Source organism: Musca domestica, unplaced genomic scaffold (genome assembly GCF_030504385.1).
Source record: "Musca domestica strain aabys unplaced genomic scaffold, Musca_domestica.polishedcontigs.V.1.1 6, whole genome shotgun sequence".
NCBI lineage: Eukaryota > Metazoa > Arthropoda > Insecta > Diptera > Muscidae > Musca > Musca domestica.
The window spans coordinates 13,226,161-13,243,129 of NW_026712363.1; the positions used below are offsets into that span (position 1 = coordinate 13,226,161).

At 34.3% G+C, this 16,969-nt stretch overlaps 1 protein-coding gene across 2 annotated transcripts in view; it reads left to right on the top strand.

Moving 5' to 3' along the window:
- The first annotated feature begins 3,332 nt into the window (after nt 1-3,332).
- The window catches only part of LOC101888148 (hemocytin), a 61,039-nt gene continuing 47,402 nt past the window's right edge, over nt 3,333-16,969 (top strand). For both annotated transcript variants that reach the window (XM_005188771.4, XM_011296383.3), the window contains exon 1: nt 3,333-3,483. In XM_005188771.4, coding sequence (XP_005188828.2) covers nt 3,386-3,483 — 98 coding nt within the window. In that variant the 5' untranslated portion in view covers nt 3,333-3,385. The remainder of the gene's footprint in view (nt 3,484-16,969) is intronic.

Sequence of the window (16,969 nt, forward strand, 5' to 3'; positions counted from 1 at the left end):
ATACATGATTCAATAAATGCATGTGCCAATTGATGTGAAACAATTTTTCAGAAGTCCAAACAAAAAATATTTTCAGCATTGAGCCTGGCTGGGATTAGAAGCTTCTTCCCCGCCAGAAACATCCCAATACCAGAATTCGTAATGAACACTACTTTATAAACTTGATTTTCATACCATTTTTATTAGCTACCCCACACTGTGTTGCAGGGTATTCTATCTTTGCTTGTAACATGAGGAAGGTGACGAAATAGACCCAAAGTTACTTTTGAGGATCCCCATAGAATCACAAATCAATAGATTTATGTATGTCCATCGATCTGTCCGTCTGTTCGTCCATGTATTTATTTTCCGATAACATTTTACACAGGACATTTGTTCGACCTAATTGAAATTCATGATAATAAGATCAGATTTGGATATATCTCCCATATATAGTATCGGTCAATTTCATAACTATATGGCACGAAAAAAGTAATATAAGTCCGTATCGAATTCATTTTTTGAATACCTGGACATGATTCGACCCTGTGTTTCAAGTGTGGTGAATATCGGTTCAGTTTTAGATATAGCCCAAAATAGTATATATTGCAAATCAGATGCATAGTATCAGTCCAAATCGGATCAAGGGCTTTTGCTACACTTCCTGTACGAATTTCCATAAAACAACATTTCCATTCTACACAAAACCAAAGACTCTAATTTTAAAATTCAGTTTTCCAGCTCCATCCTTTTCCTTAATATCGAATTTAAGACCATTTAGAACTTTTCGTACTTTTTGATACGTTTCTCAAAATCCACCCCCATATATCAACCCCACTTTAACATTACAAATTTCCAGCTCCAGCCGTTTACCCAAATCTAATTTGTAACAAAGTTAGTACAATTTTTACACTTGGTACATATTTTAAGAACCAGCATCTTATATTAATCCTAGTTCCCCAGCTTAATTATTACACCAAATGTCTACATTACAGCCCTATCCGGTTATATAATACCAAATGGTACCAAATATAGTAGCTTCATTCAAGATTTTAGTACATTTAAGTTTTTAGTTGTTACATACTTGCGTTTTTAGTACATTTTATATATTTACGGAATAAATGGTATCATATGTCCGCCTCCAGACTCTAAGCTACCTCCTCACAAATATTCAGCCACATCCGAAAATTCGTTCTTGACTTATAGTATAACTAAAACAACTTTCTTACATATATATAAATTATTTCGAATTATTTTGGTTTAATGTGTGGTTAGTGTATAACTTTTTCCATTTTTATACCCCTCACCTTGAAAATAGTTAAGATACTCCAATTTTACCATTCCGTTTGCATCAGCCCTAAATATTGAGCATCAAATTTCCAGTCGATTTAAAGAAGTGCGTCTGTCTGTCTTTTGAAATCACGATACAGCCCACATTATTTGACGTAGAGCCCAAAAAATTTAGCAGAGCAATTTGTATTGTGTCTAGGATGGTTCGTATTGAAAATGAGATATATCGGTCCACGTTTTGGTTTAGTCCCCATATAACGGTACCTCCCGATATTCGGTATTTTGATTATTTATGCCACAATTTTTCACGGATTTGTTTGAAAATTGGTATTTGTAGGTCATAACAGGTCCTAGTTCGTGTGGCGAGACATTGCATGTATAGGTCCACGCTTTGGTATATAAAGGTATTTTCATGAATTTCCCCATATTTTCTGACGAATTTTTCTCCAGTGGCTGAACATTGTATATACAGTGTGAGATAAAAAACTGCAACAAAGTCAAACGCCATTATTTTTTAATGTTTTTTTTTAATTTTATTGAATGAAAGCAAAAAAATGTCGGAAATAGCATCAAATTTTAGAATAACTTTAGATTTGTTCGAATTGGTCATATTTGGCACAAATTATGGCCTTCAAACGGCCAGTGAAACCGTTACACGCTGCCCGAATGATGCTCTGCTATATTTTGGCCCATTCCCGGCGAAGCGCTTTCTTGAGGTGGTCGACATTTTGGTATTTTTTAGGCCAACCTTGTTTTCTAAAATACTCCAGACACAATAGTCCAACGGATTAGTATCCGACAATTTTGGTGGCCATTGTGAGCTGGAAATGAAGCGTGGAGCCTCATTTTGGAACCATTCTTGGGTGGCGTGTGCCTCTGAGTGCGATGGTGCTGAGTCCTATTGAAATGTCCAAAGTATTCGGCCAACATTTTTGGCAGCCCACACCATCACCATGGCCGGCGTTTGAGTTCTGGGGCACATTTTTAGCTGACCTATTTGGCAAGTAAACAAGATCATTTTGTTTGTTTACAAGCTGCCGGACAATGAATGTTTTCTCATCGGAGAAAACCAAATTCGGCAGTTCACCACTTTCGGCTAAGCGAAGCAACTCTTTGGCTCTTTTGAGTCAATTTTCTTTCAATTGCGGTGTAAGTTCTTGCACTTTTTGGAATTTCAATGGCTTTACCCCTAGCTCATTTTTCAATATTTGCTGAATGGAATATTGCGATATGTTCAGCTCACGAGCCATTTTTCGGCCACTGCGACGCGCGTTTCGATTAAGTCGCTTCTCTACTTTTCAAACCATTTCTGCTGATGTTGCTCTTTTCTTCCGTCCACTTCTTTGACGTCGGGCTACGCTTCCAGTAGCGAATAGCGGTAGCGGTAACGAGCGATGGTACGAGACACAAAAGATTTATTCACAATTGAATGCTGGAGTGCTCTAATGATAGCCACTTGTGATTTTCTAGCCAAATATAAAGAAATCACACTATACGCCTGAATTCCATTACTTTTTTTCTGGAACAGTTTTTGTACGCTTGTAAAAAATATAATGAGCTATCACTGGAATAATTTTAACAGCTGTCGGACGAATGGCTTAGAAATGACCGCAGTCTGAAGTTGCTTGCAGTTTTTTCATCTCACCCTGTATTTAAATTAGATGGTGCCGCCCTTGTATTTACTCAAATATTTCACAGTGTAAGCATTACACATTTCTAAAAATAAGCCACATAGCAGTCTGAAACACTGTTCAAACTCAAAACGAAGCCCAGCGTCTTTGCGATAACAATTTTCAAGAGCACACCGACTATAAAAGACTCCACGGCGAGATTAAGAAATCACAGTGCGGATTAAACCGTTTGTTGGTAACGTAGTTCCGTACAGAGCGGGAGTCAAACAATTAGAAGTGCTTAAGAAAAAATATATCAAAACAAAGGATAATATTGAAATAAATCCTTTAGTGCCTTTAAACACTTAAAATGAAAAATAAACAATTATTTTTATAACAAAGTGAATTTTATGAAACAATAATGAATTAAAAATTGTAAATCTCGTGTGTATTTCAAATAAGGACAACAATAAATCATTTGCATTTAAAAGACAAGGTGCCTTATAATGGCGAAACTATATTTATTTATCGGAGTGCTTATAGCAATCGGTGGCGCTTTTGCCAATGTTGATGATGGTGACGTCGTTGATACCGAGGATATAAAGTGAGTAGGAAGTTTACTACTATTTTCTTTAAAAATGTGTCATAAAATATTTTCAGGACCTATTATGAATAAAGAACATTGCATACGAATTTCCAAATTCTAGAAATAGGTTTTAATAAACATTTTTATTTTTGAAAAATATGAAAAGTACTTCGAATTTATAATTACGATTTTTGTCTGTAACTCCTTTTGCTTTGTTAATGCTATTTCCTTTCAAGAATTTTTAAAACGGTTTTCCTTTTTTATTTTCATTTTGAGAAATGGATAGTGACATAATTTTTAGGAATCTCCTTTAAGTCAAAATTATATAAAAAAAAAATAAATAAATAAATAAGAAAAACAGTAAAGAAAGTCCTAAAGTCGGGCGGGGCCGATTTTATGATACCCTACACCACTTTGCTAATTTAGTTGAGCTCCACTTAATAATTAAAAGTTTTTATGGGAGAATTCAATCATACACGCTATGATTATAATTATAAAGTTCAAAGGACTAAATATGCCGAGGCATTTGTATCTTTTAAATTCGGAATTGTATTGCCCATTTGGTGCACAATTAATTTGAAATCGGATAAAGATATGTATGGGAGCTATACCCAAATCTGAACCGATCTCGATAAAATTTGGCAAAGATATTTCTAAGCGGTAGTTGATATATTTCCCAGAATATCGTTGTTACGGAGTGCATATTGCGGCTGTAGGTAACAAATACAACAAATCGGACGAACAATATATATGGGAGCTATAACTATATCTGAACCGATCTTCACCAAATTTGACATACTACCTTCTAGACTAAATTCGGTCGTATGTGCTAAATTCCATCCCATTTGGACATATATTAGACGTTTGGTGCACAATAAATGGTAAATCGGACGAAGTTATATATGGGAGCTATATCCAAATCTGAACCGATCTCGATAAAATTTAGCAAATGTATTTCTGAGCTGCATTTGATATATTTCCCCAAATATTGTTGTTACAGGGTCCATATTACGGCTGCGGAGGACAAAAATAACAAATCGAATGAACAATATATATGGGAGCTATAGCTATATCTGAACCGATTTCGAATACTTATTTGGCATACTTATTTTCAGACCTAATTTGATTGTATGTGCAAAATTTCATACTATTCGGGCTGATATTACACGTTTGGTGCACAATAAAAGGCAAATCGGACGAAGATATATATGGGAGCTATATCTAAATTTTTACCGATTATCTCCAATTTCAATAGGGTTCGTCCTTGGGCCAAACAAATGATGTTTGGAAAATTTCATCTCAATCGGATAATAAATGCGACCTGCATTTTCTTCACAAGAATACATGGACAGACGGACGGACTGACATGTATAAATCAACTCAGAAAGTGATTCTATGCAGATCATCAAAAGGAACTATGGGTCTATCTCGTTTTCTTTTGCCTGTTACAAACAAATGCACAAAGACATAATACCCTGACCACCTTGTGTTGTATGGTATAAAAATGCTAAATTTGTTGTTTTGCGTATTTTCCATGCCTCCTTTAACAAAACATTTGCAGTCGATATACAGATATATCCGTCCAGTAACTCTAAACTTTTCGAAAAATATTATATCCTGAAGGAACGCCATCGACTAAGATCAAATACCATGATATTTGTATCAAACCTATTTCAGATATGATAATGGAACCCTACATTTTCCCGTTTATTGGGGTGGTACAGGAATTTGACAATTTTAGTCAAAATTGAAAACTAATTTCACATTTTTACGAGTTTTTAATATTCATGGAGGATATACTAACGAAACTATCCCATAATCGATCTTTATTTTAATTCGATAGAAATATTATGATGTGCTAAGTTCAGGAAATCAGATAATTATTTCAGAATTCTACAGAACTCTACACTTTATGCGAGTTATGATAAATCAAAATTGTATCCTCTCGTGAGAGAGGACTAGAAAGAGAGTCCGATATATATTTTACAATGTTTAAGGTTCGACCGGGTCGTGTGTTTCACGGGATTTAGGCTCAATATCTTGAAGGATCTAGTTATACAAAACGGTGTGTGCTTTCTCATTTTTAAATAATCTTATATTAGTGGAAGTATTATTAGTAGAAAATTTAAAGAAATTAGATGAATCGTTTCGAGTTTTATGAGAGTCATTATTTTTGAAAATGTTGATGCTCTGTGGGGAAGGTATTAGAAGAAGTGGACCGATTTTTGCAGATTTTTTCAAAAGTTGTGGCGGACTATATAATACACTGCACATCTACGCATATACGTTCATATTGGAAATTTGTGTGAAATAAAACAAATCAACTTTGATCGCTACTGATTGATTATTATAGAGCGATTTTAATATGAAATCGGATGGACATAAAACATGAACGTATATCTTAATTTTAATTGTTTAGCACTAAATTTGAAGGAGGTATTTTTATGCTGTTATGAATTTTGGAAGGCATATTTATAATATCCTTGTTTTATTCTAGTTCTTCATCCTTGAAACGTTTAAATTAAATATCACAGTTTTATCTTTATGACAATAGATGCGAAATGTAATTTTGACGAAAAAATTACAAGTTTACCTGTAAGAATACGAAGAAGAGGAACTCCCTTATTTTACAAAACCTCACATTCCTTCGGTCAACATTTCCTCTAGAACGAATGGAACAAAACTTGCTAGAATAGTCTGAAGATGTGTGTAGAAATTTCAAATCATAAACAAATAAAAAAGCGGTATGTTCGGAACTTTGAATATTCTTCACCATTTGGAAAGAATCTGGAAATTTTCAAAAAAAAAAAAAAAAAAAAACAGTAAAGAAAATCTTAAAGTCGGGCGGGGCCGACTTTATGATACCCTACACCACTTTGCTAATTTAGTTGAGCTGCGCATAACAATTAAAAGTTTTTATGGGAGAATTCAATCATACACGCTATGATTATAATTATAAAGTTCAAAGGACTAAATATGCCGAGGCATTTGTATCTTTTAAATTCGGAATTGTATTGCCCATTTGGTGCACAATTAATTTGAAATCGGATAAAGATATGTATGGGAGCTATACCCAAATCTGAACCGATCTCGATAAAATTTGGCAAAGATATTTCTAAGCGGTAGTTGATATATTTCCCAGAATATCGTTGTTACGGAGTGCATATTACGGCTGTGGGTAACAAATATGACAAATCGGATGAACAGTATATATGGGAGCTATAGCTATATCTGAACCGATCTTCACTTAATTTGACATACTAGCTTCTAGACTCAATTCGGTCGTAAGTGCCAAATTTCATCCAATTTGGGCAAATATTTGACGTTTGGTGCACAATAAAAGGCAAATCGGACGAAGATATATATGGGAGCTATATCTAAAGTTTGACCGATTATCTCCAATTTCAATAGGGTTCGTCCTTGGGCCGAACAAATAATCTGTGCAAAATTTCATCTTGATCGGGCAATAAATGCGACCTGTACTTTGTTTACAAAAATACATGGACAGACGGACGGACAGACGGACGGACGGACATGCATAAATCGACTCAGAATGTGATTCTATGCAGATCATCAAAAGGAACTATGGGTCTATCTCGTTTCCTTTTGCCTGTTACAAACAAATGCACAAAGACATAATACCCTGACCACCTTGTGGTGTAGGGTATAATTATCAACTTACTTCAATTTGTTCGCTTGAGTTATTTCCACAGATAGATAGACAGGCAGACGGACGAACATCATTAAATCGACATAGAATGTTATGCTGATTAAGAATATATGTACCTTGTAGGGTCTAAAATATATATTTCGAGGTGTTACATATTAAGACATAAAAACTCTCGATACTTGGCCTATATAGAACAAGTAAAACAAGTAAAAAAACATTGATTTCGGCCGGGCAGAACTTTTAATACCCTCCACCTTAGGGTAAAGGAAGCATCAGCACCCATTATGACCCACAAATACCAATTTTTAGACATATTCGTAGGAAAATATGACAAAAATCATAAAAATACCGAATATTGGGAGGTACCGTTATATGGGGACTATACCAAAACGTCATCCGATACATATAATTTTCAATACCAACCATCCTAGACACAATACAAATTGTTCTGCTAAATATTGACACTCTACGTCTAATAATGTAGCATGTATCGTGATTTCAACAGACAGACAGACGGACATCGTTATATCGACTAAGAATTTTATGCTGATTATGAATATATATACTTTACGGGGTCTACGACGACTATTTAGTGATGTTACAAACGGAATGACAAAGTTTATATACCCCCTTTCCAAGGTAGAGGGTTGAAAATGGATCTAAAATAAATTCTCAAAATACCGAATATGTTAAGGTACAGTTATATGGGGGCTATACGAAAATATGAAAAAAATACCAAATATGTAGAGGTACATTTATATGGGGAATATACTAAAACTTGGATCTATATACATCTATTTATATAGGATATTTCCTATGTTTTACATTGTGGCTGAAACGCCCTAAACGCCTTAAATCTGCGGAACAGTTATATGGGCTATACCAAAAAGTGGGCCTATATTGTTATTTTCAATTCCAAAAACCCTGCAGACCTAAGTATATATCTGAATAAAATATTATCAACATTTTTAATTTGGTTCGGAAGATAGATAATTTTTTTGACATAAGGACACAAAGATAGGCGGACGGACATGGCTAAATTGACATAGAACCGTATGCTGATCTAGAATATGTGAATACAGTAGGGGTCTATATGTCGAAGTGTTACAATCGGAATGATAAACTTAATATGCCCTCCATACTATGGTGAAGGGTATAGAAATCTGTAAGAAATTTAGGGCAACTATTGATTAAATACAAATTGAAAAAATCTAGATACCAGTTTACACACAATATATATAGAAACATTCGAACGAAAATATGTGTTGCTATAAATCTTCCTTTCGATTGACATATATTTTGAGAAGAAATATTTTCTATTCCTTAAATCTTCTAATTGACATTTTGCAACCTATTCGGTTATCCTTAAATGTATCCCATTCAAAATACAAATCGTTCTGGAAATAAATTACGTTTCAAATGTTATATATTTTGAAGATTAGATTCAGGTTTGCGTCACCGTAAGATGTGTTTCAATGCCATCTCGGTGATTTGCCACAGCAAATATTCGGTTCATAACACTGTGCAACAAAATTATTTTTTCTCAGTAGATCATAAAAGTAGACGTAATATGAAAAGCCAGGTGTATCGGCATTTAAAAAGTAACTAAAAAGGGAAATTTCCCAGCAGTTTCAACATTTTTATCTTGATCAGCATAAACTATGTCGATTTAGCAATGTCGGTCCGTCTGTGGATATCACTCTAGCTTCCGATCGAATTGAAGTAGGTGGATAAAATTTTACTCAGATGTGTTTTTGGTTTGCAGAATTTTTGGTATTGCAATGGGCTATATAGGTTCACGGTTATATTCAGTATTTTGATGTTTTTTGCGACATTGTTCAAAGGAAATGTTTTAATTTTCGTTTTTGAAGTTCCTAATGGGTTCTACAGTCTATAACAGAAAAATGTCTTTGCAAGTCTGGGTCTTCCTATATCCACAATATATCGGTACCTCCCTGTATTCGGTATGTTGACGATTTTATATACAATATTTACTGGAAGTCTTTCAAATGTCGTATTTTCAGTTCGTAACGAGTACTACAGCCTATGACAGAAAAATTGTCTTGGCATGTTCATTTATAACCCCCATGGTACCTCCCGATATTCGGTATTTTGATGATTTTAGCTACATTATAAACAGATTTTTTTTTCAAGTTTCGCATTTGAATATTGTAATAGCTTGTGACAAAAGTTGCCTATGCAGGTCCAAGTCGCGGTATAGACCCTAATATAGGGCTACATTCGGTATTTTTAAGATTTTAACCAAATTTGTAACGGATTTTTTTTATACCCTCCACCAAAAATAGTATGGAGGGTATATTAAGTTCGTCATTCCGTTTGTTACTCATCGAAATAATCATTTTAGACCCAACAAAGTATATATATTCTTGATCAGCGTAAAATTCTAAGACGATTTAGCCCTGTCCGTCCGTCTGTCCGTTTGTTGTAATCACGCTACAGTCTAAACGCACTGTGTAATTTTATTTCATACTCCTAATACACATAATATGATACATCTTCAAATAGCAATCTAGTTCTTAAATATTTTATTTGCGAAAACATAACAATATAAGACTTTTTCTAATAGTTGTTCAGTCCAAACCATAATTCGAAATAAACCATATAGAAATTTTGAATTTTATTTCTTTCTATTCACATTTTCTAGACCTTGACATTGTGTTTAATATGTCTTCTTAATTTACGATTATGTAATGTAACAAAAACAACAACAACGACAAAAGTAAGCCTACACCGTCATAGGAAGTGGGCTCTCTGATAAACTGACCTTACGTATAAAAATGAAAACAATGTGCTCTTATTTTATCGGCACTTGAACGAAATGTAGTTCAAACTCAAAAACAGAATTATGATTAACGTAGAAATTCATTCATAAACAATAATACAAATGAATTCATATCATTTGACATTGAGTATTGGATAATTTTAATTTGAAAGCGTAATTAAAAGAAAATATTAAAGATTGTGCAAATTGAATTATTTTTAGAACCTTAAAATAACGCATTCAGAAGTGATATGAGAAAGTAGGGGAAAGGTTAAATTGGAGAGAAGCTACACTTCAATGTACGTCGATGTAGCCAGGAATTTATGCGAAAACCATTAAAAGTGGGAAACAATGTGTTGAGATCAGTTCCAAATCTCACTCCTGAGAAATAAAACACAACCGCTCGTTTGGGTTGCTGGTTTAAATCTGATTTTATTTTCAAAAATATTATTCTTAACTGCTACAAAAACTGATCTAACTTAACCTATTCGCAGCCACACAATTGTCCTTATCTATTTTTAGATTTACAATGAACCATTGCGTAGCTGTTTGTCCCTTCATTCAAGTGGTCTTGGCTACCTACTGGCGCATCGATAATTGTGTGTGTGTGTGGGTCATGGACTTTATTATTTTACACATTACCATATGCGACAGCGCACAAGATCACTGAATTGTACACATGTGGTATTTTATGACCGCTGGGAAACTGATAATGTTTAAATATTTATTTTTAATTGTTAGATTTTCCCAGCGCCTCAACCGCACACAAAAGGATGTACAAAGTATTTTGTACATTCTCCCGGCCGGGTTTAATATGTATACATTTAGTTTTATTTTTTAAATCTGATTTTACCAAAGGGACAGTTAAAGGGACAGTTGATTTTTGTAAACAGTTAATACTTATAATAATGTAAGCCTTCTGCTAGGTAAACGGCTCCACTTCTTGATCCAGCTTCTTGGCAGCTAAGCATTTTGAGGAAGTCCTTTGAAAATGTTGTTGTTGATCGGTGATTAAATTTCTTGAAGATTTTGTTGTTGTTGAGTTTTGTGGTTGGTGAGTTGATTTACTGCTATTACCACACTCGATGTTGTTAAAGTTGTATGTAGTTAGTGTTGTATAGGTGTTGATTGTATCCGCCGCTTTTGAGGGAAACGAATTTTTGGCGAGAAAAGAAACACACCGCTTCGTTCGGGTGTAGATTCAATTCTTATAGCGAGAAAAGATATAACACCGCTTCGTTCGGGTGTATAATCAATTCTTGCATCGAGAAGGATAGACCACCGCTTTGTTCGGGTGTAGAATCCATTCTCGATCCGGCTCGAAGGACCAAATGATTAAGGGCGAGAAGGGAAACCAAACACTCTGTGTTGAGATCAGTTCCAAATCTCACTCCTGAGAAATAAAACACAACCGCTCGTTTGGGTTGCTGGTTTAAATCTGATTTTATTTTCAAAAATATTATTCTTAACTGCTACAAAAACTGATCTAACTTAACCTATTCGCAGCCACACAATTGTCCTTATCTATTTTTAGATTTACAATGAACCATTGCGTAGCTGTTTGTCCCTTCATTCAAGTGGTCTTGGCTACCTACTGGCGCATCGATAATTGTGTGTGTGTGTGGGTCATGGACTTTATTATTTTACACATTACCATATGCGACAGCGCACAAGATCACTGAATTGTACACATGTGGTATTTTATGACCGCTGGGAAACTGATAATGTTTAAATATTTATTTTTAATTGTTAGATTTTCCCAGCGCCTCAACCGCACACAAAAGGATGTACAAAGTATTTTGTACACAATGGAACAAATAAGAAAAAATGCCATTAAATTTTACAGTTTTGGAGCCCAGGATCCTAGCTAAAATCCCAATCTTTTGTAATCACCAACTGTTCGATTAAATATTGCAAAATACAGGCTTGACCTTAGAGACGAATACTTTTCCTTCTTCGAAAAATACTTACTTTTTATACCCTCCACCTTGGAAAGGAGGGTATATTAACTTTGTAATTCCGTTTGTAACATCCTTAAACATTCGACTTAGACCCCATAAAGTATACATATTCATAATCAGCATAAAATTCTAAGTCGATTTAACGATGTCCGTCTGTCTGTCTGTAAGTCTGTTGAAATCACGATACAGCCCACATTATTTGACGTAGAGCGCCAAAGTTTAGCAGAGCTATTTGCATTGTGTCTAGGATGGTTGGTATTGAAAATGAGATATATCGGTCCACGTTCTGGTATAGTCCCCATATAACGGTACCTCCCGATATTCGGTATTTGGATGATTTATGCCACATTTTTTCACGAATTTGTTTGGAAATTGGTATTTGTAGGTCATAACGGGTCCCTGAGCGTGTGGCAAAACATTGCATGCATTGGTCCACGTTGTGGTATAGCTCCCGATATTCCCGATATTCGGTATTTTATTTTTTTTTGCCACATTGTTTCACATATTTGTCTAAAAATTGGTATTTGTGGGTCATAATGGTTTCCAGCTCCGGTGGCGAAACATTGCATGTATGGGTCCATGATTTGGTATAGCCCCCATATAACGGTACCTCCCGATGTTAGGTAATTTGATGATTTTTGCAACCTTTTTTCACGAATTTGTCTGAAAATTGGTATTTGTTGGTCATAATGGGTTCCAGCTTCGGTGGCGAAACATTGCATGCATGGGTCCATGATTTGATATAGCCCCCATATAACGGTACATCCCGATATTCGGTATTTTGATGGTTTTTGCCACATTTTTTCACTGATTTGTCTAAAAATTGGTATTTGTGGGTCATAATGGGTCCTAGTTTGTGTAGCGAAACATTGTAATTATAGGTACTTCCCGATATTCGGCATTTTAATGGTTTTTGCCACATTTCTTCTAATGTTTCTTTTACCCTAAGGTGGAGGGTATTAAAAGTTTGGCCCGGCCGAACTTAATGTTTTTTTACTTGTTTCTATATGATAAATGATATATCCATTCTAATACTCTACACCACATAATTATGTCCACATTATGTCTTTGTGCATTTGTTTGTAACAGACAAAAGGAAACGAGATAGACCCATACTTTTTTTTGATGATCTGCATAGAATCACATTCTTAGTCGATTGATGAACTTCCGCCCGTCTGTCCATGTATTTTTTAAACAAAGTACAGGTCGCATTTATTGCCCTATCCAGATAAAATTTTGCACAATTCATTTGCTTGACCCAAGGATGAACCATATTGAAATTGGATTGGATAATCGGTCAAGATTTAGATATAGCTCCCATAAATATCTTCATGTGATTTGCCTTGTATGTATGGTTTTGCATACACGATTAAATAAAGCCTGAAAATAAGTATGTTAAATTTGCTCCATATCGGTTCAGATATAGCTAAAGCTCCCATATATATTGTTTATCCGGTTTGAAAAATTTTGTCCTCCGGAGGCGTAATATGCACTCTGTAACAGCGATATTTGGGGAAATATATCAACTGCAGTACAGAAATGTATTTACCAAATTTTATCGAGATCGATTTAGATTTGAATAAATCTCGCACATATATCTTCGACCAATATGCCTTTTATTGTGCACCAAACGTGTAATATTAGTCCAAGTGGGAGGGAATTGACCACTTACGACAAAATTGAGCCTAGAAACAAGTATGTCAAATTTGGATCAAATCGGTTCAGATAGCTATATTTGTATATATTTTCATCTAATTTGTTGTATTTATTCCCTACACCACAAGGTGGTCAGGGTATTATGTCTTTGTGCATTTGTTTGTAACAGGCAAAAGGAAACGAGATAGACCCATACTTCCTTTTGATGATATGCATAGAATCACATTCTGAGTCGATTTATGCATGTCTGTCCGTCCGTCTGTCCATGTATTTTTGTAAACAAAGTACAGTTCGCATTTATTGTCTTATCCAGATGAAATTTTGAACAAATCATTTGTTTGGCCCAAGGACGAACCCTATTGAAATTGGAGATAATCGGTCAAAATTTAGATATAGCTCCCATATATATCTTCGTCCGATTTGCCTTTTATTGTGCACCAAACGAGTAATATCAGTCCGAATTGTATGGAATTTTGCACGTATCAGATTGGACCTGAAAATAAGTATGACAAATTTGATCGAAATCGGTTCAGATATAGCTATAGCTTCCATATATATTGTTCATCCGATTTGCAATTTTTGTCCTCCGCAGCCGTAATATGCACCCTGTAACAACAATATTTGGGGAAATTTACCAAATTCAGCTCAGAAATACATTTGCTAAATTTTATCGAGATCGGTTCAGATTTGGATATAGCTCCCATATATAACTTCGTCCGATGTACCTTTTATTGTGCACCAAACGTCTAATATTTGCCCAAATTGGATGAAATTTGGCACATACGACCGAATTGAGACTAGAAGGTAGTATGACAAATTTGGTGAAGATCGGTTTAGATATAGCTAAAGCTCCCATATACACTGTTCATCCGATTTGTCATATTTGTTACCCTCAGCCGTAATATGCACTCCAACGAGTGCATACCCACGATATTCAGGGAAATATATCAAATACAGCTCAGAAATATCGTTACCAAATTTTATCGAGATCGGTTCCGATTTGGATATAGCTCCCATATATATTTTTATCCGATTTCAAATTAATTGTGCACCAAATGGGCAATACAAGTCCGAATTTAAAAGATGCAAATGCTTCGGCATATTTAGTTCTTTGAACTTTAAATTATAATTATAATCATAGCGAGTATGATTGAATTCTCCCATAAAAACTTTTAATTGTTATGCGCAGCTCTACTAAATTAGCAAAGTGGTGTAAGGTATCATAAAGTCGGCCCCTGCCGATTTTAAGACTTTCTTTACTGGGTTGTTATATGTATTGTTATATGAAGCTCTAATAGCTTACAAAGGGGTGTAGGATATCATAAAGTCGGCTCTCCTGACTTTTCGACTTTCTGTACTGGGGTTGTTCATCCTAGGATACAATATTTTAGACATCTTGTACATTTTGTGAATTGGAACTTTAGAAGCCCTTAGAAACCTCCGGTTTTGTTCTCTATCTGAATATATATTAAGCGCCGACCTGTCAGTATAAAACTTTAATTTTTTATACCTCCCAGCATATTATGGAGTGTATATTAAGTTTGTCATTCGGTTTGTAACACCTCGATATATATACCGAAGTTAATAAAATTTTACTCAAATGTATATTATGGCTGCAGGACTTTTGGTATAGAAAATGGATCATGTAGGTCCACGTTTTGGTACCTTCCATTTAATGGTACCATCCTTTTTTCTGGTATTTTGGTGATTTAAGCGACGTTATTTTCCGGAATTGTTTCAAATTTGGTATTTGAAGTTCGTAATAAATATTACATCCTAAGACAGAAAATTGTCTGTGCAGGTTCATGTCCATATATTTGGAAATTTTATGATTTTAGCTACATTATTCACCGATTTTTTTTTCAAGTTTCGCATTTTAATGTTCTATTGGCTTATGACAAAAGTTGCCTATGCAAGTCCACGTCGTCGTATAGACCCTAAAATAAAAGCTACATTCCGTTTTTTTTTTAGATTTTAACAGAATTTTTAACAGATTTAATTTTTTTGAAAGTTGCCAAATGCTTGCCAAATGGTGGAGGGTATTCAAAGATCGCCCCAGCCGAAATTACAGCTTTTTACTTGTTTTTTTTATTCGAACTACAAGTGTACTAAAAGTACTTAATTTTGTACAAATAAAGTTTAAGAAGTAGGGTTGAAATAATTAGGTAGTTTTAGAAATGTTAACTAAGTGCAAGAACTATACTAAATAGTACTAAATTTGGTAAAATATGATTTTGCGCGAATATATAAATGTGAAATGCTGCAAGTTCGTATAGAATAAGAATATTCTGGAGATACGTACAATAAGTGTAGTAAACGTACTCAATGGTACTAAATTTGGCTAATAGTGTAGGAATATAATTTGAATTATGAATTGTTGTACCAAATGTGAGGCGATTTACAAGTTCATTTTATAACGTGTACGAAAAGTACTAATTGGTACTAAATTTGGTATAGAAAGGAAAAGAGCAAGAATTGTGAATATCGTTATAGGAAATACTTTGAGTGTATAGTATTTAGATGGGGATACGAATTTGGAAACCTTTAATACCGTAATTTCATATGAGTGTAGGCGTATATCTGAACTTATGAATTTTGCCATTCGGATCCCATTGAACAGTTTTAGGATATGTATTCTATAGAGTTAATGAAAAGTATAAATTCGGAAGGGAGTACAAAAATACAGCTGGGAAAATTACTTTGTGTAAAATTACTGTGAGTGTGTAGTCTTTAGATGGGGAGACGAATTTGATCATGTGTACCATAACGTGAAAGAAAACCTCAAAATTTGGTACAAAATATAGAAAAAGAGCTACAGTTGTGTATTTTGGTATTAAGATCACAGTCCATTTTTAGCGTTTTGATAAAGAGACAAATTCGGGCATCTGTACTATAACTTGTACGAAAATTACTAAATGGTATTAAATTTTTAGTAATGGAATAGAGCTGAATCTAAGAGTTTGGTATGATGATTAGACAAAGAACAGTTGATATATAGTTTACGAACAGTACCAAATTCAGTAGGAATATAGGAATAGTGCTTTGGTATTAGGTTCAATGGCATTATTATCACTGTGAGTGTATAGCGTTTAGATATGGCTTTGAATTTCGCTGGGCGTACTATAACGTGTACAAAAAGTTCTAACTGGTGATAAATGTGGAAATTTGTACTCTTTACGAAAGTCACATACAAGTATAATTTTTTTTATTATTACAACTCGCATAAGACGTGAAATTATATAAATTTTTACATAAATACTCTGTTCCTCTCTCCTAATTGGTAAAATCTTAAATTTTTAAAAATTTAATAAAATTTGTAGGTATTTTTCCAATTCTGAAATTGAAAAATAGTGTTTCTGTTAAATTCCCTTCCAATGGGGACATTTAAAATAAAAATTTGTTATATTTGAAGAATACCGACAACATTTGTGTCTT